General features: G+C 37.2%; 2 protein-coding genes across 5 annotated transcripts in view; both read right to left on the reverse strand.

Moving 5' to 3' along the window:
- Positions 1-9,550, reverse strand: part of ppp1r13bb (protein phosphatase 1, regulatory subunit 13Bb) — a 51,324-nt gene extending 41,774 nt beyond the window's left edge. For all 4 annotated transcript variants that reach the window (XM_079889264.1, XM_079889262.1, XM_079889263.1 and 1 more), the window contains exons 1-2: positions 9,176-9,550; positions 8,528-8,622 (exon numbers count right to left, since the gene is read on the reverse strand). In XM_079889264.1, coding sequence (XP_079745390.1) covers positions 8,528-8,536 — 9 coding nt within the window. In that variant the 5' untranslated portion in view covers positions 8,537-8,622; positions 9,176-9,550. The remainder of the gene's footprint in view (positions 1-8,527; positions 8,623-9,175) is intronic.
- A 6,652-nt stretch (positions 9,551-16,202) lies between these two features.
- rd3l (RD3 like) lies at positions 16,203-19,567 on the reverse strand. The gene is made up of 3 exons (XM_079889461.1): positions 19,172-19,567; positions 17,813-18,082; positions 16,203-17,531 (listed from the first exon to the last, which is right to left on the reverse strand). The coding sequence occupies exons 1-3, from the start codon at positions 19,213-19,215 to the stop codon at positions 17,165-17,167; spliced, it is 681 nt and encodes a 226-aa protein (XP_079745587.1). The 5' UTR covers positions 19,216-19,567; the 3' UTR covers positions 16,203-17,164.
- Positions 19,568-25,956: the final 6,389 nt, after the last annotated feature.

Genomic DNA, 25,956 nt, shown 5'->3' on the forward strand with positions numbered 1-25,956 from the left:
GCAGCGTTCACACCTGATGAACCACCAAATGAGCCACAAGTAAAAAAAAAAATTCCAGAATGTGCATACACGCATGTGCAGAGAGTCACAAGGCAGAATGGCAGATTCAGGCACTGTGGATCGGTCCAATGCTGTGAACTCATAATGCGCAGAGTACTGAGATGACACATTATAAATCTCTCTCCAAACAGACATGCTATCTAGCAGAACAGACACAGCGGGATCAGCTGAGGTTTGTCTGTGGACAACAAGGCTGTCAATTCAAATGAAAAAATAAAATAAAAACTCCAGCATGATGAAAGCTTGCTTCATGAGCTTACCGTTTTCAGACAGCAATAGTTTTAACTTAAAAACATGTCTTGAGATGCCTGTGTCCTGTTGCATAACATTAACAGATATATTTACATAACACATTATTATATAATAGGGCTGGGTAAAAAAATATAGATTTCTCGATTCGCATTTTTACGAACCAATATCGATTCTTAAATCCCAAGAATCGATTAGTCTTTGTGTGCTTTGTTACTACTGATATGAAATAAAGTCTCAGATTTCAAATTACATCCATTTTCTTACGAAATTCAAAAACATAAATACCGTTTTGGCGCTATGGCGTGAGATCGCTCTGGCGCAGCTCAGCTCAGCTCTCCGCCTTAATAATACCAGTTACAGTGCGAAATAAACATGAATGAGCATCTGAAAGTGAAAAACAGCTTGTAAACAATGTCATGTAACGTCACATTTACCTTAGAAAAAACATATCCAGTGACCATAAACTCATTAGTCTGAGGCCATAAACTCCTCCATACCAGACCATAAACTCATTAGTCAGTCATATTTTATTTAACACTTATATCGTGATACAGTTTTCAGCCATATCGCCCAGCCCTAGAAAAACCGAGCAATAAGGAGCCGACATCCACACTGCTAAGTCTGCTGGTTCTGCTCTGCTTTGTTTGAAACTATTCTGGCAATGAGTGACATTCAATGACAGCTTGTACATTCTAGAGTTTGTATACACCGATCAGGCATAGCATTGTGACTCTTCATCACGGCACCTTTTAATGGGTGGGATATACAGGGTGGGCCATTTATATGGATACACCGTAATAACATGGGAATGGTTGGTGATATTAAAGTCCTGTTTGTGGACTTCTAAATGGCCACCATGGTCACCACCCATCTTGAGGAGTTTGCCCCCTCACATATACTAATGTGCCACAAACAGGACTTTAATATCACCAACCATTCCCATGTTATTACGGTGTATCCATATAAATGGCCCACCCTGTATATTAGGCAGCAAGTGAACATTTTATCCTTATAGTTGATGTGTTAGAAGCAGGAAAAAATGGGCAAGCATAAGGATTTGAGCGAGTTTGACAAGGGCAGCTCCAGTTTGCAAAAATGGTTCAGGAATGGTTTGAGGAGCACAACAACAGGTTTGAGGTGTTGACTTGGCCTCCAAATTCCCCAGATCTCAATCCAATCGAGCATCTGTGGGATGTCCATGCCACGACGGGTCAGGGCTGTTTTGGCAGCAAAAGGGGGACCAACACAATATTAGGAAGGTGGTCATAATGTAATGCCTGATATATATATATATATATTAGCACACCCCTAATTGACAAGATAAAAAAAAAGCACTATTAAGTGTGCAAAATGGTGCCACCGATCTATAATCTCTCTCTTTAAAACTCGCTATCAAAATAAAACATCAGAGCTGCTGTGTGTTTGCTATTTTGCTGTATTAATATCTAGCATTGCACCGATGTATCAGAGCTGCTAAATTTACCCACAGGAGCTATTAAATGGTGTGGCAGGCAAAGGGAGTAAACAAACTCATCACTTTTTCACAACCAGCACTTCGCCTGCTCACTAAGACAATCCATATAGAGACCCCGGCGCAGGTTCTGAAATGCATCAGTGACCCTGTTTCCAGCACACTGCTAGCATAGGGCGCTCTTCAGTAAACAGCAGACAATTAAAGTGCTTTATTGTATACACAACAGGAGCGTTTGGGAACGTGTCTCATGAGTCTGTGCATCTTTGACCTCTACTGAGGTTTGATGAAGTATGCTCTTAGATCTCATCTACTCTGATCCTTGGCTTAGACATTGCTCTAGTTCTCTTGATACAAATAGCCACTAGGCAGTACATATGTAGGCATTTCCCATCATGCATCTGCATTCCCAGTATGATAGAGCAATCTAGGTCATGGAGGATGTCTCTTGCGATCCAAATGGCATGTAGGCTCTTCATCACAGTCTTAATTTGAGAGTCCTGTACTGTTTCTAAGAGGCTGACTATGGGAAAACAGCTTTCTCACAGTTCATTTAAGTAGACAGGAGATGTCTATTATTCTAGAGAAGACAAAGAATAAGTGATCTCCTTCCACTCCCTCCAGGCACACTGGGCGTGCCAAACATTTAGTCCTCTCATATTAGATAGCTGGTATGTAAAAATATCCATGAGGCACTGCACCGCTTCAAGTTATTGTCACTTTAGAACAATATCGAAAAATGGATGAATGAGAAAACGGGACAAAAACTCAAAGCGATGCTAACACTGTCTAACACACCTGATGCCTGCAAAGTGTACTCGAAGCAGCAGAAAGCCACAATAGCATGCTGTCCAGAATTCAGTTCTCTATTGCACTTAACTGGTCAAATACACACAGAATAATGTCAGAATTCCCATATTAGCAAGTATTCCGTGTCTTAAGTGAACGTAAACAAAATCAATGACAGAATGAATGTGATTGATAACATAATTATCCTTCATGATGCTCAAGCCGTCAAATAGATGTCAAATGAGTGTGATTTGTGTCAAGTAAACTTTTTTCACCATCAGAGTTTGAGGCAGTTGAGGGCACTAATAGCTTTAATTTGGCTTGATCCTTGTGTCAATGTTGCGAACACCTCTCTTATCTTGTTTAAATTAATAAATAAAACAAAGAATTTTAAGTTCTATGTTCTGTCAACTATTACTTTTCCTGTTGTTTTAGGTTTTTGCCGTGGTATCATTTCAGTATTATCATCAAGATATTTTAGACAGGTATCGTATTGAAGACATCATTTTGGTATCTTGACAACACTATTCTTCATCACTCACTCTGTGTAGCAGGTTTTTGCACACCAGTTTAGCTCCTGGTTTTACATACAAACAGTCAAGCAGGCATAAAGATATAGGACCATAATCTAATGTACAAATCTAAACTTATGCTGAACTCAACCCCACCCTGCTGTGAGTTTGCCGTTTACTCCTCATTTGGCTGTTTCCATGGCTGTCAGCCAATTGCAGCACAGGCAGCTTAGCGGCTGTAGCTAACATTAACAATGCCAACATCAGCATAGGGAGAAGGTGTAGGGGCTTCAGCATGCAGGAAACCGAACCTAACATCCTTTGTTTGAAAGCAGCTGCGGATCTAATCATGCTTTCAACAGTAAACAATTGAGGCTAGAGTTTAAATCAATAAGTAGAAAATGAATGGTGTGGTACCTAAAAGCCGATTTTGCAATTAAGCTAAAAGCAAACCAATCAAATATTCTAACAAATAGCCTGTAAAAAGTCAAATTAGGTAGAGCAGACACTCCACATTACTTTAACAAAACATAAGAAGAATTTGCGTTCAAAATTCTGCCATTTCAATAGGAGTCCTTGCGATTGGATGTTTCAAGTGAGGGTGAACATTTTCCTAACATATATATTTTACATAGGGTTCAAGTTAGTCATGTGAATTTACTGCATTGACCAACAGAAATGAAATAAAATAAAATATTTTGAAAATAACTTCTGTGTGATATGTATACACACACACACACACACACACACACTATATGATATATCGCTAACACTTTACAAAAAGGTTAATTAATTAACAGTTAATGTATTAACTAACAATGAGCAATGCATTTGTTACAGTATTTATTAATCTTTGTTAATGTTGTAAAGTACAAAACTTTCATTGTTTGTTCATGTTGGTTCACACTTAAAGCATTAAAGGGTAACTCAACCCCTGGTCAGAGCCTGACTCCACCCACTGGCAATATTTGAAAAATGCTGGAAAAGTGGGCAGAGCCCAGCGGAGAGAGGGGGGGGGGGGGGGGGGGGGGCTGCACCTGAGACACGTCTCTCTGTAGGCAAGGGCGTGGTTAGCTGGTGCCCTCTTACGTCACAGGGCACCACAACTTCCAATAGGAAAATTCAACTGCAGTAGCCACCATTCAACTTAATTGAAGAGGGCAGCACTCCGACGTTTTTACACCATATATTGTATAATTAAAACACTTTATACCCAAATGTCAAAAAAATTACTTGAATCAATGAACAGCATTAATAAAGCCCCAGTCTTACAGATCAATAACTAAAAAAAGTTGTTTTAGGGTTTAGTTAGCCTTTAACTAATGTTAACAAATACAACCTTTGATTTTAATAACATCAGTAAATGTTGAAATTTTAATTAATGTATTGTAATGTAATATTAACTAAGACTAATAAATGCTGAAGAAGTATTGTGCATTATTAGTTCATGTTGACCAAGATGGTTAACTAATGTTAACAAATTAACATTATTGTAAAGTGTTACCGATATATCTTACCTTTTAAGCAACGTGGAGGCAAAACGACAAAACATAAAAAAAAAACTTTTTTGGCCATGTTATCTTTGCAAGCACAGAGTGTTATTTAGTTTAATTAGTCTTTCTTTTTATTATATAATTACCATCCAACAAACAATATAGTTCTTATTCACAGTGATTAAAGAATATTAAACGAAAAGATTGAAAAATGATTGCACAACCACCAAACAGGTGGCGTTATGCACCAAGTATGTAAATAGCCATTAAACAAAAGTAAGTATGGCACACTTTTTCTTAGCTTCCATTTCCATGGTGGTTCGTCGATACGTCGCTCTGTTGAGAATGTCTTGTGTGTCAAACCATGAACACTCTGGGTCGGCCGAACTTACTTCAGGACGTATTTTTAGAACCAGCATACATACATACCTTGAGTAAGCAAGGTTTGGGTTAATCAAACGAGAGTTCAGGGTTTGACGGGAAGACAACCTTGCTTTCTAATACCCTCTGGGACAATGAGTGCATTTCATGGCCATCATAACAGTTAATGAAACTTCTGTTTAAAACAACGTTACAATCATATACCACTCACAAAAGCACAGTTGAGCCCAAAGTATACTTCTCTTGTTCGTGTTCTGCTCCAGCTCCGCAGACAGTCTCTAGTCTCTACAGAATTTATCATTAGTCTAGAGTTGCTTGATTAATCGTTAAAAGATCACGATCTCGATACAAACACCAACAAAGTCTACACAACCTTTGACATTGAAGATCACAGCGGAACATTCAAATCTGCTTTAAAACTGCCACAGAGCCAGAGAGAGAGCAGTTGTCGTGTATGAAACAGCTTCAAACAGTCTTTTCAACCACACAGTATCATTATTTCTGTTACAATAATTCAAATTATCACAGAAGTACTGGGATAAAAGTTTATAGTTCAGATAGCCTATAAACACTGATGTCTACAGAATTGATCATAATAGAGCAAATTACCTTTTGAAAGTAACTTGACGCCTCAAATAAAGATTGTATTAATTACACCAGTATAGGGGGTGAGAAATGACCCCCCTATTGGCAGAAATAAATAGCCTAGATTGAGAAATAAATAAAAATGTATTTGTCATTGAATCATTCATTCAAGAGAGTCATTCAAAAATGCTGATTCATCCAGTCATGAAACAAGTGACGTCTTTATGAGCGAGTCATTGAATCATTCATTTCAAACCACTTTTTTTTTTAAATAATTCTTTCAAATCAGACAGACTGCAATAATTAACATTTTGTCAGAACCTCTAGCAAATTAAATGTTATTTTGTTTAGTTGTCTATTCAGAATCATGGGAGAAACGTGATCTCTATTTTAAACAAAAAATGTTATTGACAATTTATCCCGAATCGTGCAGCTCTATTACAGTCCACTAATGTGGACTACATGCAGCTTGATTTTTGTGTCCATGTGGACTTGTGCATGGACAACAACGCATGTGCAAGTGATGCGCTTGAAAAGAAAGGTTAATTATGGAGTACACTTTGAAAGGCTTGTGCGCTCAACTGTGTGATAACATGAAAAAAAGTAAACCTGAGCTTTGTGAGTCCTCCTATCTGCTGCCTACTGTTGAAAAGGCCAGGTCCTCCAAAACAAATGTGTGCTTTTTTCACTTTATAGGCAGGCACAAGGATACTGAGATTAGGCTCCCTCCCACCCACCATCAATACCTAGCAGTGATGCGCGGGTTGATCCAAAATGAGCGGGTGCCTGCGGTCACCCGCGGTTACGAGTCATCCAAAAATATTTTTAATGATATTCGGGTCGCGGTCGGTCGGGTCGTTTGAAATCTGCCGCAAATACACAAATGTTGTGTTTGTGAGAGCTTCAATTGGGCATCCACGTGGCGAAATAGCCTAAGCCTACTAATACAAGTGGGAAATCCTTATTTACCTTTTGAATGTTGAGCGTTATTAACTTTTGAATAAATGCTGACGCGGGACAAAATGCCCGATTTCCCAACAAGTTGAACTGAGCAATGCCATTGTACCATTTTAATAGGCTACTTTTAAACGCATATAGTTCAGTAATGTCAGTTTTATGTATTTTCTGAGAGGGGGCGGGATTTTTGTTGGGAAAGTCGGGGGAGAGACGCACACTTCGATTAGACTGGATAAACACATGTAGCATCTTAATTGTTAAGAAAATGAAACGAAATAAATGAATAAATCAAGCCTTTATTACATAACACTAGGCTATATCATACAGCATCCCTAGCTCCTACGTCTATGGCCCAATGACGCTACGATGAGCATTTACTACTTTTAAAAAATGCGGGTCAGGAAGCAGGTCGGGTCCAATAATTTTTTTTTTTTTTTTTTTTTTTTTTTTTTTTGCGGTCCGAGTTGCGGGCGGGTTAGTTGAAAACGTCGGTCGGGTGCGGGTTGTTTATACATTGACCCGCACATCACTGATACCTAGGCATACATTGACCCGCACATCACTGATACCTAGGCTACTTATATCTACGAGGCAGGCCGGAACACATCTTTTCGCTCTATAATCCAAATCAGTACAATCACATTTTACTGTTGTTTTGTTTAATTGCAACTTGCAACATATCAAATTCCTTCTATGCTACAGCAAAACATGATCTTATCCAGATGTCAAAGGACAGCAATCATAACAATCTGTGCTTTCTGCTAAAACATTCTGCTTGAGAACTGGCCACATCAGGGGGAAAGACGTAAACATGTGCATAATCTGCACATGCTTGGGTTACTAGGCGTAGGTACATGTAATTATTGAATTTTGATTTGTCAGTGGAATAAGAAACACACAAACAGGTGGGACCTGTGGTTGGTAGTGATTACTTGCGCTGTGATAAACTAATAATTACTCAGATGATCAACATCTGTAGGTGGCAGCAAAAGGCAAAATCAAGGTCACAAAATACTATTTTGTTGATAAACGTAAAACATTGTGGGTTAAATATGCTCAACAAAGTTAATGTTTAATGATACAATGCTTCCTTTAGAGTTAATATGTGATCTCAGAGTAATTCACCTGCTAGGTCTAAGAGGTTGTGACAACCCAATGATTTTCTGTGAAGCAGTTTTGAAACAAATGAGATGATGTAAAGCGAGAAACAAATAAAAATGACCTGATGTTGCCTAAAAACAAATTCTCACATTTTAAAGCGGATAATAAAAGATAATACGGATTTTCATCCTTCACTGGAATTGTGTTCAAAGTGGAAATAAAAAGGAGCAGTAAAATCATGAATAAATAAACATCAATTGCAGTATATCTATCCTAGCCTATCTATCTACTCCGTAAATAATGACTTTGCATTACTGGAAACTACTGATGCATTAGGCTGAAAGGAAAGAAAAAAAAAAAACGGTCTCTTAATGAGCAACTGCGCATCAACATCATTAAACTAATAGCCGCAATTAGTACATGGAAAGAATAAAGGGAGTTCCTCCACAAAGGATGAACAAAAGCCTTGTCACAAAAATAAATTTCAAACCGATCTGTTTTGACTCATTGTTTTCAATATCAAAAAGAGGTTTTGTATTTAAAAAGCTAAATGATCAGTTAAAACAGCACAGCATGAGGCACATGTTCTTGCACTTAGGATATTCCCATCTTAAACCCTATTAGCATTAACAGTTTTTTCAAAAGTAGCCAATTATGAATCCCCTGGCATGGCTCTAGGAAACCCACACTTTCTCAACCAATCAAACCTCAAACTACTGCCAGTGTTTTGAACCAAGATACCGTACGCACTTTCCACTATACTATACTATGCAATAAACAAAGAAAATGTAGTGATGTGGGCTAACATTTTTAACTACACTGCTATGAGAATCACACTTATGCCTCGCCACGTGAACCATTGTATTATGTAAACAAACTGCGTTGTTTTAACTCATTTCTGACCAAATAAGAGAAGGGATACTCACAGGCATCATCTTTGCTAGCGTCAGAGGAACATCTGGTCTTCAGCTTCACTTTGCCTTTCACAACATCCACAAGGTCCAACCCGAGATCACAGCCCCTTTGTACAGCAGGAGAACAACTTCACTTGCACTGTCACTGACACATGAATGTCCACAACACCAACAAATACAGGCCAAACAGGCCACGGCTCAGGACATCGTGTTATTTTACTTTGATTAAACGTTGACGTTATACGCAAAGGTAATCACATTCATCTCCGTTAGCTGAGCAAGAAAAATTAAAGAGAAGCTTTAAAAGAAACTCGCTAAACTGGAATATCAGCTGGTTGTGTGTGTGTAGAAATGGCAGATGTTGGGTGTTTAATACACCCACTGAGAGCCCGTAACTCATTCTCTCCTCACTCTGAATAACTTATACATTGGTGTGTTAAAACTCAAAACAAATGGTTTAAACCAACTCAATCAATGTTTATCACATTTATAGACGTTTATTTTAAGGAGTTTTCCTCTATCCGCCCTGTTCATTCTACCAGTTCTCACATCTGCTAGCCAGTTAGCACTGACACAAAACATCTCGCTGTACAGTAACGTTAAATGTTAACAAACATTAAGAAAACACACCGGCGGTGGTTAAAACTGCATTATACTCACGTGTCACGAGTACACAAATGCCATAACCTTTTAGAAACGACACATGAGGTGTTCCTCGTATTCTTGAGCAGCTGGGTATCGATTAACTCGCGAGATAGCTAAACTAGTTAGCCTGCTAGCCGAAGCCAGGTAAAACACTCCAGTACGTGAAGCGAATGGAAACGAAATCAGAACACGCTTATTCATCTAAATTAAGTCAGATATTGCCAAAATACATTTTAAAGAACGAAAACAAAAGGAATACAATACTGCCCGGACTGGCTGAGGCGAATATAAGCTGCTCGCGCTGTTGTGTTAAATCAATGATGGCACGCGCAGAGCTGGAATGACAGGAATGTGGAGCATAGTGACTTATGGATGTTTGGATGTGTAGTCATTAAAATCTCTTTAAGTGATGAAACTTAAAAAAAAAAGGGTATACTACGCCCGTAGTTTCTCAATGAGTCACATTAATTGGTAAGAAGTTGGTTATTTTAAAAGTGGCATTACTTGCAGGTGTTCAATGCTAAATTCAAAGCAACATGGCGTACTCATTGGAAACGTTCAATTCTTTCACCCATTCACTCAGTAGTTTCCAGCTACAAATATTGGAATGTATAATTTTAAATGGTATGTTTAGAGGTTTATTTATAATTGAGAAAGGGTTAAGAAATTCACATTTGTATGCAGAAGATGCAGAAGTCCTCTAACACCCACTACTGATCAATAACATGAACTACATATTAATTACAAAACATGATTCTAAAATGAAACATCTCTGCCCAACTAAAGTGTTTTTCAAGGACTGAAGGCATAAAACAAAAAAACAAAAAAAACCCACTTATGGCAGGACTTTTTTTAGTAGTTTAATTTCATAAGTTAACAATCAAACAGTTTCATGTTTGGCGATATGAATTTCCTGCAAGACAGAGTGAAAGACAACAAGGCAGTGAGTTTTCCATATTGTGATCCAAATCAATCATTTTATTGTTTCCAAAAAACAAAATACAGATATCCAGGTGAAGCTCTTCGGGGGACGATTTACAGAGAAGACATGGGGAATGACACTCCGGTGGTCCAATCAGTGGGAGGGCTCTGTGAGAAAAGGAAAGTCATGCTAGATCCACAAAGTTTCTACATATGCCCCATAAATAAGGCCCTTTCAATTTTTTTATTTTTAAGTTAAAACTATTACAATATTTGAGTAATATTTAAACTTTTTCATGTTTTATCAGAGTTTGAGTCAAAATCATGATAATGAAAACGTAAATAAGTTAATACTTACTTGACTGCACTGCTTTCTTCTTTCCTGCAAAACAGCAATGCTATAATTAATACTTTAACAAGAACTTTTGCAAGCTCTTAAAATAAAATGTTTTGCCTTATACACATCACAAGAAATTTAGTTTCTGAATATATTGTGTAACAAATTGTCTATCAACATGGGCCCAGTTCATCATATAATCATAACCGATTATGCATATCAGGGACGTCACTAGGATTGGAAGACAGGGGGGGCTTAGCCCCCAGGGTATTTGTAACTTGCGTTTATAGAAAATCTTACAGTGAATTTGAGTAAAAAACAGCTATGTACTGTATATGTTTAGCTGTATTTGTCTCTTCAACCCCGTTACCATCTTCAACCCTGTTACCCTAGTCTCAACCCCGTCACACCTACATTTTTATTAATTATTTTTTTAAGTTTATGAATAAGTAATTTAATGTTTGTTGAACTTAGTCAGAAATGTTCAGAGCAATCATAAGAATACAATTTCTGGTAAGCTACGCTTTTTTATTATTTCAATTCAATTATTGTATTTTGATTTAATATTGACCCATTTGGATAAATATTAGGTAGGCTACACAAGGTAGGCGTTAATTTTTCTCAAGAAAAAAACAACTCACCTAATGCTGTAAACATACAGAGAGCCCTATCAGCTGGTAGTATTATTTAAGGTTAAAAATAACTCAAATTAAATATGCGTTTTTTTACAACTTTATTTAATGATATAATTAAAAGTATAATAAATATGTAATATAGAACACATATTTAGCAAAATACTCTCTATTGCTCTTTTTTTCTTGCCAATACGTGCTATAGCCTATTATGGTCATTAAATGGCTTTCCTGAGGTAAATGTGACATAATTGTTCTCCAGCTATGTTATTGACCTCTTCACGCTGATAAAAAACACTGATTGATCGATATTTTGTATGAGAAATATACATTTCGGTAAGTTGTAGCCTACTATTGTATCTTTCAACAGTGTTCGTGTTTTTTTACTATTAGCTAGTAGAGATGATCGGTTCACGTGCGCTAGGGATCCGTCACATCACATTTACAAACGCCAAAACGGTATTTATTGTTTGAATTTCTAAATAAAATTGACAGAATCTGAGAGTTGAGATTCTTTTATATCATAAAGTAACCTGCTCTGTCTAGTCTGTTGGTCTCCGTGTCCTCTTTGCTTCACGGTTTTTCTGTGCGTGAGAAAAGTGTCAATTGCGTGTGTCTCACGGTGAGCGTGAGAGTTGGCAGCTCTGTTACGACTCTTTGCACTGTCCAACTTCCGACTTTTCGGCTATTTTTTGTAGCTGTATATATATCATTTGTTGCGTCTAAATATGAATGAGGATACGTTTATTGATAAATCGAATTGTTATTGTTGTTATTATTATAATTTAGGGGGGCTTAGGAACATTTTGGGGTAGCTTCAGCCCCCCTAAAATAGGCCTAACGACGTCCCTGATGCATATGATGGTTACATGAGACATAATATAATTATACATTGTGGCATAAATAATGTTTACATAGTACATAATTACATTGTGTACCAAAATAAATACAGGTTCACGCCATGTTGACAGTACAGTCTTAAAAATAAAGGTGTTTTCAGAGTGATGCCATAGAAGAAGCATTTTTGATACCCTTATGGTTTATCCCTTAAAAGAACTGAAAAAGTAGTGTGAATAACATTTTTTTTTAAAATCAAAAATCTAAATAACATTTTTCCACTATAAAGATTTTTTGCTGAATGGAAAGGTTCTATGGGTGTAAAAGTTCTTCATGAAACCATAGATGTGTGCATACACTTCTGAAGAGCTCTTCAATAAACTTGAACTCTCACCTCCATATGAAAGTTTGTAGTACATGAAAGTCATGATTCCTACACCAACCCACATCTCCTGGTACGCCTTGGTGTAGTAGGGGGCCACCTTAGACCACCAGCCAGCGAATGCACCACCTGCCATCTAGTGATCAAAACATAAAGATGCATGCCATGAACATTTGTCTAGAAGGCTTCAAAAATATGCACTATTACCAAACATTATGTTTGAATGTGCATATATGTTTATTTATATGTGCCATTCAAATTACGAATACGTGTTATAAAAAATAACCAACAGAGTAACAGGACACAAACAGTACTTTCAAGGACATAAATTCAAGGACCAATTAAAATGAAACAAAATAAAATAAAAAATATGGAAAATTTTAAGTACAAAAAGACCATGACAAAAAGAGCAAAAACATCCTCAGTTTATCACTATATCAGAATAAGGCGAGTTCAATTCAGTATGAAGTTAACTTGAATCGCGAAAAGAACTGGACTATTCACAGTCCAATACTGGGACAAATTTGAGACTATAAAACATTTGCCTCGATTCATGTGTGCCATTCAGATGTCAAGCTTGCGGAGAGTCTTGATTGTCGAAGTTGATTCATTAAAGGCGCTTAGAAAGGCCTGGTCATATACGGTCCAATAAACGAAAAAAGTATGGCTTAAACGATAGTGAATCTGCTTGAAATGGTCAGTGATTATTTAAACTATGCACACTGAAATCATATAGCATTTATTATCAGCGAATGTACTCACCTCTAATATATAAGTGCACTGGACCACACGGAGAAGGTCACTGTTCAGCAGCGATAGCTCAACAGAGATGTAGTGGCGGAAGATCTCTGTAGGTTTCCGCTTTGTAATTAAAAGCCCCGGAATCAAAATAAAAGTCCGTATGTGACGAACGTATTTTTGTAACACTTCAATTTATTTCTCTTATCGATAGACTTTTTAGATAAAACGTTGGATTTTTAATTAGATGTAATAAAATGTTAGATGTTAGAAAATATTATTAGGCCACATGATCTCTTACTTTGTTTTGAAAGTCCACAAATAAATCAGAAAATTACAGTTTTTCTCAGTCACTTTGGTACATTTCTCACATCACTATTTACATTTGCACAACAGTTAGTTCAATCTCCACAACATTTAGTCATTTGTGCACATCATAGTAGCAGTTTCTCATTCCTTCCAACAAATTGCAAATGCTTTTGGACATGCATCAATTGCTTTCATACAACTCTCTGCTGTTTTTTAACATTATCATTTGCTTATGTCATGTCAGTCAAAATTAACTATACTTGTGAATGCTGAATAGTCATTCCATATAAAACTAATAGTCCTCATTTCATTGCTTGAGTCATTACATACAAAAATGTTGAACTAGTTGTCAAAATCTGTCAAGCAAATTTTACTCATTTTTTTTATCTATTTTTTTTCCTGAAATTGAACAATTTCTCTCAGGTGAATCTCAGCTTTCACTGATGAGGAACGTCTGGATGTGCATGAGTGATTACAGTACTATGTATGTTGTATGTTCAGTTCCAATATGTACTGCAATATTGTTTACAGTTGTGCACAGCTCTACCCAAAGGGAGTTTATGTTTGTTGTAAATACGGGTGTATTTTTTCTTTTGCACAATGCTGTGAACAAATTAGAATATTGCAAAGAGCATATGCAGTAAAAATGTGAAACTTACATATTCAGTGTCTTGTACTCAGTTACCTCACTAAATACAGTAATGTGTAACTTTACTGTATTTTTCAAATGGCTGTGAAAATAGTATATAGTGCTGTCTTGAGCATTTTCAGGTAGTGTCACCAAGATCTGACTTTTTTGCATTGGAAAACATTTACAGAGTAAACTGTCATAATGAAAACATGACAAAGCCATTTGACTATCTTGTTCATAAACAATGGTGTCAGGACTTTTCATCTTGATGACACTGACACTTTCATTGACATGAATACTTGCTTTTGAGGAATGAGCTATCCATTTTGAGCAAGTGACACGCTTTTGCATGTTATCAACTAGGTTTTGCAGTTTGTACTAATTGTTTTGAGAACTGCATTAACTGTTGTGCAAATGTAAATAGTGATGTGAGAAATGCACCAAAGCGACTGAGAAAAACTGTAAATAGTGTAGCCTATCTAAATTATTGAAGTATTTCTCTGATAAAAAAAGAACAGCATAAAAGCCTTTGTATATATTAAGCGTAGAGTCAGTTCTGGCAGGTCACGTTAGTCAAGCTCGCATCACTCTCAGCTGATCCACGTCTACGGTCTACCTATAGGAATATGATGCCTATTCATATATAAGCTCCTTCAGCATTATCAACAGCTATCACGTTTCTCAGAAGCCAATTCCCTCCGCCATCCCCAGCTCCTCCTTTCGTCAGTCAGGATTTGGCATTCTAATTAACCCTGAATCAGACTAAAATTCTCAAATTAGGCTATATTGAGCATTAAAATGAATTCATGATATCTGCAATACATTCATGCTGGTTCTGTTCTGTATACCCTAAGGGGGGTTATTGCTGCTCTCCCCGCTCTTATCCATGCTATAGGCTGCATGGATGTGCAGGGAGCCAATCCCTGCAAGCTAATTGTCAATCGTACTTGACAATATGGTCCTGACAGAATTGTAGTACAGATCAGAAATAATTTCTAGATAGATAGATAGATAGATAGATAGATAGATAGATAGATAGATAGATAGATAGATAGATAGATAGATAGATAGATAGATAGATAGATAGATAGATAGATAGATAGATAGATAGATAGATAGATAGATAGATAGATAGATAGATTGATTGATTGATTGATTGATTGATTTGGTCAACTTTAATTGTAGACATATTAACAGCAATGGACAGACTGAAGAGAACAATAAAGCTTGCAGGGTTCAGAAGGAAATAAATAAAACGGAACAAGCATATTGCATTTTGGAGACAATTCACACAAAATCACAACAACAGCAAAATCATTAGCAGAGAAAAATGTGATTAAAGAGAATATTGCATCTGCAGGCTATTGTGTTGATGATCACAGACTCCATTAAGAGAACTTCACTTTGTCCGGCCCAACAGTTATTCAGCAGTCAAGAGTAAATAACACTGCTAAGATGGAAGCTTTATGATCAGCCCTCTCACTGTAGACAATTACCAAACCTATACTTTACCACATTCAGTCCATGCTACATGAAAAACACAGTTATGTCACTACACAATAAATCAACAAGCAGAGAATATTAGATTGTATCTGTGATGTGAAATGCATGGGAGAGGTGAGAGTGCTAGGTAGTTCATGGGTACATGCAAGAAGCAGGACCACTGATGCGCAAAGGCAGTGGTGCAATCCTCTCCCCTCAGGCTAATCTCTGCTCTGTAATCCAGAAATATAACTCTGAAAAAATGACAGATTAGACTGGATATCTGGGTTGACTGCTCTGGGTGTATAGTGTGTGCTACTTTCAGTTTGATCAGTCATTATAGCAATGGAACCTGGAAAGCTGAAGCACAAAGAAAAAATGTAATTTGAATTAGAAAAACAAATGGACACAAATGCAAAAGCAATTCTAAAGTGAGACAATAGCATTAAAGGAATAGTTCTAATAATATTAAAGGATCAGGAAGAAAATTCTGTCATTATTTACTCACTCTCATGTCATACTGTATGCTGATATTTTTATGCTTTTATTTTGTCCATTAAACACGAAAGTAACGTTTTTTTGAAGAATTATTATGCAGTTCTTGTATAAAAAAAAAAAAAAAAAAATGTTCATAGTGACCAGGGGCTGTTAAAAAGTTCCTAAAAAATACCATAAAAGCATATAAAAAGTAGTCTATATAAACACATTATATTATTAATAACAACAAAAACAATACATTCTTTATTATTATTTATTTTTTTATAATTATTATTATGATTGTTGTTGTTGGTGATTTTTTTAAGTTTTTAAAAATTTTTAAATTGAAAAGTAGCTACTTTTTTCCATATTATTGATCAATTACAAAAAGTTTATGGTTCATCTTCCAAGTTTAAACATCACACCACATCATTTTCATGTTAATCACTTTTAATCAGTCTAATTTACTTAAACCGCTGCGCAGGATTCGATTTTTTGATGTTGGAAGTGTAGATCTGTGTCTGAGAACTAAGGAACTTGCAAAGAGGAAAGACATGGAAAATGATCATATAGACTTTTAAACCCAATCTCATGATAAAACTAAATTATTTTATGAGTTGGCGATTTCGCATGAATTTGTACAATGTGATTCGTATGATATTTATGAAAAAAAAGTACGCTTGAAGGTCCACCGCTAATCCTATCAGTAAATTAGGTGTAAACAGATCGTACAAAAATGGATGAATGAGAATGTACAAATTCTTACGACTCAGCCACTAATTTGCCAAAACTTAAAATTGTTATGAATGGAGTGGTGCAGGGATGATGTCAAAGCCCAAGATTTTCCTATGGGGTTTTATAATGGGGGTTTTCAATTTATGAGTAAAATAAATACTGTATTATCATAACTTGATGGTACTTTGATGTTTTGTTCTACAACACAAACTGCACGCACTCACTCCCCAATCTATCTTACTAATTAGAAACATACATTTTCAAAAATAAACATAACTGCTCCAAAATTCGCTTTTTCAGTATGAGTGTGTGTAATTTACGTTGTAGAACAAAACGTCAAAGTATTTCCAAGTTGTGTTTACCACAGGCTTTATTTTACTCATAAATTGAAAACCCCCATTATAAAACACTATAGGAAAATCTTGAGGGAACCAGTGGCGAATTAGTTTTTTGGGTTTAGACGTCATCCCTGCACCGCTCTATTACCATGAGATCGTGTTGGATGGATCTACCATTAGGTCTCTCACAATGTGGTGCTGTAGGCCTCATGAGCGAACGGATGGCAAAAGGGCAAACTCCAATCTCTGTGGATAGAGTAGGGGCAAGCAGCACTCAAATGTTTATCCACATAACTAGAAATGGTAGGAATTTCCTCCCTGTGATTCCCTGTCTCCTCTGACAAAGAATTAGATGCATTTCCAGCCATGTGGTTTCTATCATTACTCTCTATAGGTGGACTGGGAGCAGAGAGAATATTCGGTGGAGCTGAAGGGACTGGACATCTCTGCATGCCGTCTTCCTGTCTCCTCAGGAAGTCCCTGAGAACTTGCTTGAAGACACCCACCAGTTCCCAGGGAGGGATGTTATTGTTGGCCAAAAGATCATGGAGCCTTGATGGACCACAATAAAACGTTTAGTAAAATATTAAAGCAATATCACACAAGCACTGTAATCACATCGGTGTTGATATTTAGACAAACATCTGTCTGGAATGCACAAACACAAACTTGCGAAGTGACAAATGTAACTAGCTGCTGTTTACTTCAAATCTTGAGAATAATTCTGTACAGTTTCTTAGAGCATTTGAAGAAGCATTTTAGAAAAATGGATGAAAAATATATAAAGAAATTTAAGCTAACATGCAAGGCAGGAGTAAGAGGACTTGTTTTACCTGGAAAGTACAATGGCAGTGTGTGAGGGTGGGATGCGACCACAGAGGCGCTCTAGCTGGCGGTGTTCAGAAGCAGGTATAAGGGCAAGCAGGCTTGGGTATGCTGGGGCGTGACGGTATCCCAGAATGCCACGGGAGATGCAGTACTGGTTTTGAACCTGAAGAGCTCTTTGCTCCAGCTGCCAAAGCATCTCACGCAGCAACATCCGACCTGGGCCTCCATGTGTCACACATCCATTTGTGTGGGGCCAACCTAAAGGCATGGCTGGGCTGTAGGAGCAATAAGAAAGCATGTTGCTGATAAAATGCTGTATACCAAAATGACTTTCTCCTATGATCATCCCCTGCCAATGAGATGTGACCGTTCATAAAGAGCTTGGTCTTCAGTGGACAGTCTTTCACACCGTATCACATCAAGCTCTGTAGTCCACATCTTCAACTGGCAGTTTAGTTAATTCAGCAACATTCAGTTCTCTCCATCAAGCTAATGCTAACAACATCTGCAGAACAGTCATGTTTGTTTATCTTATTATTTTTTGTCGACCAACATATATAACATTGCTCATTCACATAATTACACATCATAATCAGTGATAAACAACTGAGTCATGTTGAGAAAGGAATGGAAGTTTATAAAGCCATGCTAAAAACAAGCTAGCCTATTTGACGGTCAGGCATAAAATACACTTCACAGATGCACATCAATTTAGCGTAGTGCCAACAATGCTCTTAATGTTTCCAGGTAAATTTCAAACTATTTGCTCATTTGAAAAAAAACTAAGCAGCTATACGTTGCTTGCTGTGTTTTGGAAGATGGCTGGTTTATAGCTGGTCCAAGCTGCTCATTAAAGGTAAGGTGAAAAAGGTAAGGTTAGCAGTCACCTTGTTCAAAAAACAAGGAAAACCAACTGTAACTGGTTTGTTGGAGGTCCAAAGTCTACAAGTTTGAACCAGCTAATCACCAGCTTGAACCAGTTAATCAGTTTGGACCAGCTAACAACCAGCTTAAACCAACTAAAATGTTCCAAAACAAGAGGGTGCGTGACCTAAAAAAAAAGATGTGAAAAGACAATCTTGGAATAAACATAGATAGATAGATACAAACAGAGCTCTGAAAAAAGACAATGAACTGTTGAGAAGATAGATATGAAATGAATGGACAGGTACAAATGGACAAAATCAGGGCAAAATTGTAAAGTTGACAACTGAAACAGGAGGAGACCGACAGAGAGGTGATGGATGGAACAGAATTTACAGGAAAGGATCATAACCACCAAAGGATTCACCACAGAAGATATGGGTTAAGGCGAAGAAAAGAATGGAAATTACAATAAATGACATTTAAACTGATATTTTTACCTTGTGGATCTTAGAGGTTGAGGTCCATGATGCCTTGACTCCATCTGATACCATCAAATTGCACCAGGTTATGTAAATAAAATATGAATAGTAAATTAAACCAGACTGTCAGATATAAAATTAGAGGATACTGACAAAAGTGGGGAAAGATGGACAGATAATAAGGAAAAGAGCAACCTGAAGAAATAACTATTCTGGCAGAAGAGTGTAAGAGAAACTAAAATAAGGCGCTTGTGCAAGAAGAATGTCAGGCAAGCAAAATCAGGAGAAAAGCAAAGACAGAAAGAAGAGAGAGAGAGTGTGTGTGCCAGTGACATGCAGCAGTGTGTGGACGACTGAGCTGGGCAAAGTTGAGATGAAGAGAGTGACTCTCTCTCCTGCCCACCGCCTCTCTCTGCTCTGATAACCCAGCCCACTCTGACACACACACACACACACACACACACACACACACACACACACACACCATTTTGGCTCATATAACAGCAAATTGTTTGAAGTATGCATCCCGCTTCCCATCATTCAATATACTCTTAAATTCATCCTGAATTTCATGCCTCAAAACTTGCCTAGGGTAAATCAGTCCAGGCTTCTTGGTTTCAACAGTAAAACAGTTAATTCAATGTGGCAGTCTGAGTAAAATTATCTGGAAGAAATGTGCCCCGTGTCAGCATGTAATGTGACCCAGTGCCAAGGGGAATTATGTCAGTATACAAGGGAACAAAACGAGAGTTCCTGGTCTGCTCAACAATGTGACATACAGATGAATAAACCTGTATTTTTGGGTGAAAGATAACAATTCTGTCATGTTTAATCATGAAAATAAATACAAACATGGATTTATTTGGAGACGTTAACTGTAAAAGAACCCACAAGTTTCTTAGAGATCCTTTATATCTCAACAAATAACTGCTTTTGTGTCTTACACTTCACATTTGACTGGAACACAACATATGTGTTTAAATTGACACAATCATTTATCCAGCAGCACGTGAATCATAATGAGACAAATAAATCAAGCATAGTAACCTACACTGCATTCACTACATTTGGTATGACCATGGTATGCCCATATTTATGTGGATGAAAAGCATTTGTGCACATAAGCGTTCATCACAGATTGCAGTTGGTGTCCATATGGAGGCCTCTGGGAAGGCTGCAGGCTGGATGGTCTTCTGAGACTCATAATCACAGCCCAGCACCTGGTTCTGGTTCTGGGTCAGGTCAGGGTAAAGCACCAGACTGCTGGCTACACCACCTGCCCTGTGCATATAATCGCATTTAGATTACATGTGTAATGTATTGACAACTATAATTGCAGAAACATAAGCACCATGACCGACAGGGTGACCGTGATTTTATCAAGTACAACATGTTCCTGGATCAACATCTTTGTTGAATCTGGATTAACATTCCAATCAACCAATAAGATTTGGGGGACAAGTTTACAGTTTATGTGAAGTTTTAGGCTTGCAACCAACCAGGGTTAGGTGATTCTATCAGTGGTATTCACCTATCATTTTACTCTGATAACATTCTTTATGGATAACTTATGGGTATAGGATTAGGTTTAGGGTTAGGACAAAATTTTCTGACAGAAATGTTGTTCCAGGATCAACAAAATATGTTGATCCAGGAACATAGTTGGCAAAATCACGGTGACCTTGCTGGCAGCAAGAGTCATTCGAACTCATTTTGTACATATAAATGGGATATTAAAAGTGCTTTGAAAATCAATATAAGCAGTTATCCCAGTTTTGTACAAAATAAGTAAACATTATCATAAATAATAATAATATGGTCACTAAAATGACGTAATTTAATACATTTATTTAAAAATAAATAAATAAATTTCATTTTTTGCAGGGTAATATAGAAGAGAAATGATCATAATCATCATAAATAATAATAATAATATGTATGTCAGCTATAATTATAAAAAAATAAAAATATATATATTTTCTATTTATATATTATTTATTTATTTTATTTTTTTGCATGGGAATATGGAAGAGAAAACTGGCCCTAAAACAGATTCTCAAGGTCATCCTCTGCATATTGTGTTGTCAGTGTTATTTTTCCATTCCCGCTCCCAAAATGTAAAAGATGCGTAGATGTGTGAGCTGCAGTGCAATTTGTAGCTCTCCCTCACAGCTTAAGTATGAAAAGGTAGACCATGGCGGCAAAACACTTCATATCAGATCATTGTCGAGTTATTCCTGTATTGCAGACTCAGACCTTGAGACATGACATCATCTGATGTCCAATTATTTCTGTCAACCGTGTCATGTTGTATTATTTTCAGGGGGCTTAAGGACTCACAGTCTTGCTATAGTTCACTTTTTTCATCTGTCTACTGAACACTTGGGACTATATTTCAGCTTTTGGAATAGGTTTTTGATACATGCAGCAGATGAGCTTTAAAACACAAAACTAATTCCAGACATTTATTCAGCACCGTTTGATCAATTCCCATCTTTAATTGTGAGCTGTGTACCTTTTGTACGAAGGGAGAAAGAAATCCACTGGAAATGGCACAGGACCTTTCACTGCCCTCACTAAAAACCCCTCTACCCAGAGGAGATCCAGGCCGTCATTGCAGTCAGTCTCAAGTCGTCAGACGGGGTGAATGTAGCAGTCCTGCCACACATACACACACACACACACACACACACACACACACACACACACACACACACACAGAAAGAGGCTAATTGTGAGTGTCAGTCTGTGTTCTGAGGTGGGTGATGTCATTGCCACTGGCAGGGAGCCTGTGATAGTGATGATTTGGGACATGGCTGGTGTGCACACATACATACACCAGAGGGCAGTGTGCATGCTAACATATAGGCTTTATTGCTTTATATTTTACACTATATCTAAAAATATTAATTCTAACAAATTAACCTGAATAATAATTGCTTCATATATATATATATATACCTTTAAATGTACTTCAGAATTTATTTTGTTGTTGTTGAAAGTAATACTTTTATTCAGTAATGATGTACTTAAATTGACAAAAGTGACAGTAAAGACTTTTACACAGTTACAAAAAAATCTTCCACAAAAATATTAAGCAGCACAACTGTTTTCAACATTGATAATAATAAGAAATGTTTCTTGAGCAGCAAATCAGCACATTTCATAAGGATCATGTGACACTGAAGACTGGAGTGATGATGCTGAAAATTCAGCTTTGCCATCACAGGAATAAATTACATTTTAAAAGGTTACTAAAAGGTTAAAAGGTTGAGTCTCTTCTTTCATTTCAATCTAACATGACATCTGTCATCCACTGTTCACAAGTCCATCACTCTAAGAGTCAAGATACTGTATTTGAATGATTGAATAATTATAACTGTCATCAAAACTTCCCTTTTCCACCTCTATAACCTGCCTCCATCTCTATAGCTTCAGTGATGTAATGATTTTAATCATACAGATTGAATGTTTTAGAGTGAGACAAAATTAATACCACAAAACATCACAGACTTAATCAAATCCATTGCTTGCTTACTGATGTTTGTGCTGTGCCAAAATGATGTCACTTTCAGGAGGATGATGTCATGAAGGACCTGGCTTTTGTTAGTTAAAGGGATATTATTAGTGAAACATTTGGATAAGTAAGGACAACAATGAAGAAACACCAGGTATATTTTATAGTAAATTGTAATTTCTTAATTCTTAATAACCTCTACTCATTTCTACTGGTCTTCTAAAGTGCTTCAGTTCTATTTTATTTGCATGCCCCTTGAGTTCTTTTGGCTTGTGAAAGACACAAAAAAATAAAATCTATTCTTATTGCAGTTGGAATGGGCAATGGTCTGTTCAGACAAAGAGAGCCAGGGGAAGTGTGTGTGTGTGCATGAATGAGACAGAGCGAACCCATTAGGCCTGTCTGTCTTACTGACTGACAGCAGCATGTCCTCAGGTGAACAGAGAGGTAAGAGTGTGCATTAAGAGTTTTATCTCTGACATCTCCTCCGCTGGCTCTTTTATGATTACTAACCATTATTCCCCAAATTCTTCAAAAACCTGCCTCTGCATTTGCCATGTCACCTCAAGCACCTTTCTCTTGCTCCTTCATGGTCAAAAGTAGTTCTGAATCAAAACTAATCAACCAACAGAAATGTTTGCTCTCATGTGGTACACAGTCATTTGTGAGGGGTTTGACATTTACAGACGAATTTGTCTGACTTTGCTAGATTTTAAATGGTTTTTGGGCACTGTTTGCTTTTTCACCCTGTCATGAGGTGTATTTGACAAAGTGACATTGGTCAGTCATGTCTGGCCTTTAGCAGTTTGTGTTTATGAGGGCGCAGTTGACCTTTGCTCAGGTACAGCGAGTTCCCAACATACAGGCAGGCACCTCAAGGCCATCCGATCCCACTGTCACTGAGTGTGAGCAAGGTGAAGGAAAGGTCTAGAGACTGTTGAGACATTGAAATAAAATAACTTCAGCTTCAACTTTTATCTATTTATATAGCACATTTAATAGCAATGTTGTTGCCCAAAGTGCTTCACAGTTACCTAAAAACAGTAAAACATACATGTATATTATCAAGCCTATAGATGAGGGCATGACTACACACTCTCAGACATACCCCTCACACAACTGTATAATGAGATCAGTGTAGAGAGAAATAAAACTAAATGAAAATAAGTTATATCTACAATGTACAATACCCTTAACTAAAAGCTAAGTTAAAAAGATAAGTTTATAATTGAGACATGAAATTTCTATTGTTTGAGCTAGCCGGATATGAGGGGGAAAACTGTTCCACAACTTGGGAGCCACAACTGAAAAAGCCCAGTCACCCTTTGACTTCTTTTTAGAATAAGGGTCATCTGCATACATATGATAAGAAATGTCATAGCAATGACAAATTACGGTGGCCGAGAGAGCTCAACGCGCTGCAACTGAAGAAAACACATGCAAATAGAAAAAACACCCGCAAATTAAGAAAACATCTTCATCAGTTTCACAACACATGTGTGCTCCAAATACTCACAACACAACCAAATACAGAAACGCGCTGCAAAAGTTCACAACACAACCAAATACAGAAACGCGCTGCAAAAGTTCACAACACAAACAAATACAAAAACGCGCTGCAAAAGTTCACAACACAAACAAATACAGAAACGCGTTGCAAATAGGACAGAACACAACGGAAATGTTTCCGGGGAACCCAATAAGTGACGGACGGACGGCTGGGACGTGCTTATTGCTAGTGAGCTTTACCTATGCCCTATACTCTCTTAAGAGGGCAGACGGCAGAGCCCTTGAATTGGGCACTTTGGAGGGAGCGGGGCACTTGTGTGCCATTATGTTGATGAAGGGAGCAACGAAAGACAACGTAATTTCCTCATTATTTTCACCTGGGAATGGGATGTTCCCATGACAACGCAGCGCGTGTCCATCAGCTGAATAGCTGTTCTTACCAGAAATATAGTATTATTGCTGTTAACATAACTGTTGCAAATAATACATGTACATTTTATACAACAAAGTTTTTAAAATATGCGTTATATCTGTGTGTGAGTGTCTCAACTTTAAAACTTGCCGTCTCATATTTGGACCCTAGCTGCATTCTAACATTTCTTATGAAACTTATTTTAACATAACATGACAAAATGTGTACAATGTACTGATGATTAATGTCTTTTCCTCATGTTCTTTTTCTCTATCTTTATTTATTTATTCATTTTAGTCTTCAGCTCATTGTTCTTTTTATTATTCTTATGACATTGAACATATTGTAAATACATTTTGTATATTGTATACAAAGTTGTAGCCTATGTCATAAACGTGTCATCTCTGTATGTTTTTCAAAAAAAATAAATAAAATAAAAGTAGACAGCTGTAAGCACGTCCCAGCCGGTCCGTCACTTATTGGGTTCCCCGGAAACATTTCCGTTGTGTTCTGTTCTATTTGCAGCGCGTTTCTGTATTTGTTTGTGTTGTGAACTTTTGCAGCGCGTTTTTGTATTTGTTTGTGTTGTGAACTTTTGCAGCGCGTTTCTGTATTTGGTTGTGTTGTGAACTTTTGCAGCGCGTTTCTGTATTTGGTTGTGTTGTGAACTTTTGCAGCGCGTTTCTGTATTTGGTTGTGTTGTGAACTTTTGCAGCGCGTTTCTGTATTTGGTTGTGTTGTGAGTATTTGGAGCACACATGTGTTGTGAAACTGATGAAGATGTTTTCTTAATTTGCAGGTGTTTTTCTATTTCCATGTGTTTTCTTCAGTTGCAGCGCGTTGAGCTCTCTCGGCCACCGTAACAAATAGATCCCAAAGGACACATGTAAAGAGAAAACAATAGGACTTAAAATAGAGCCTTGAGGGAGGCCATATTTTAAGATGGCCGCAGAGGATGAAGCATTTGCAAAATTAACAGAGAATGTTCTGTCCTCATGAGTGAAACCATGTTAACGCTCTTCCACAAATGCCAACCTCACACCCCAACCGGTCTAAAAGAATCGAATGATCAACAGTGTCAAATGCGGCACTGAGATCCAATGTAATTAAAACAGCTGCCAGCCCAGAATCAGTTGCTATTAGCAGGTCATTCAGCACTTTTACCAGAGCAGTCTCTGTACTGTGCCCAGCTCTGAATCCAGATTGGAAATTATCCAGGATATCATTCTCACATAAAACTGAAGTAATCTGAAGTAAAACAACCTTCTCTAATATTTTAGATATAAATGGTAATTTTGAAATTGGGCGAAAATGATTCAGATCAGTATATTCAAGGCCTGGCTTTTTGATTTGGGGAGTAACCAC

The sequence above is a fragment of the Squalius cephalus genome, assembly GCF_949319135.1.
Source record: "Squalius cephalus genome assembly, chromosome: 12".
Classification (NCBI taxonomy): Eukaryota; Metazoa; Chordata; class Actinopteri; order Cypriniformes; family Leuciscidae; genus Squalius; species Squalius cephalus.

Excerpts from the sequence above, each read along its gene's own strand:
- rd3l (XM_079889461.1), bottom strand. The coding sequence starts at position 19,215 with ATGGAGTCAAGGCATCATGGACCTCAACCTCTAAGATCCACAAG. Across the intron at positions 18,083-19,171 it reads CAACCTCTAAGATCCACAAG|CCCAGCCATGCCTTTAGGTT; the intron begins GTAAAAATATCA and ends TTGCTCCTACAG. Across the intron at positions 17,532-17,812 it reads ACTGCCATTGTACTTTCCAG|GCTCCATGATCTTTTGGCCA; the intron begins GTAAAACAAGTC and ends TGGTCCATCAAG.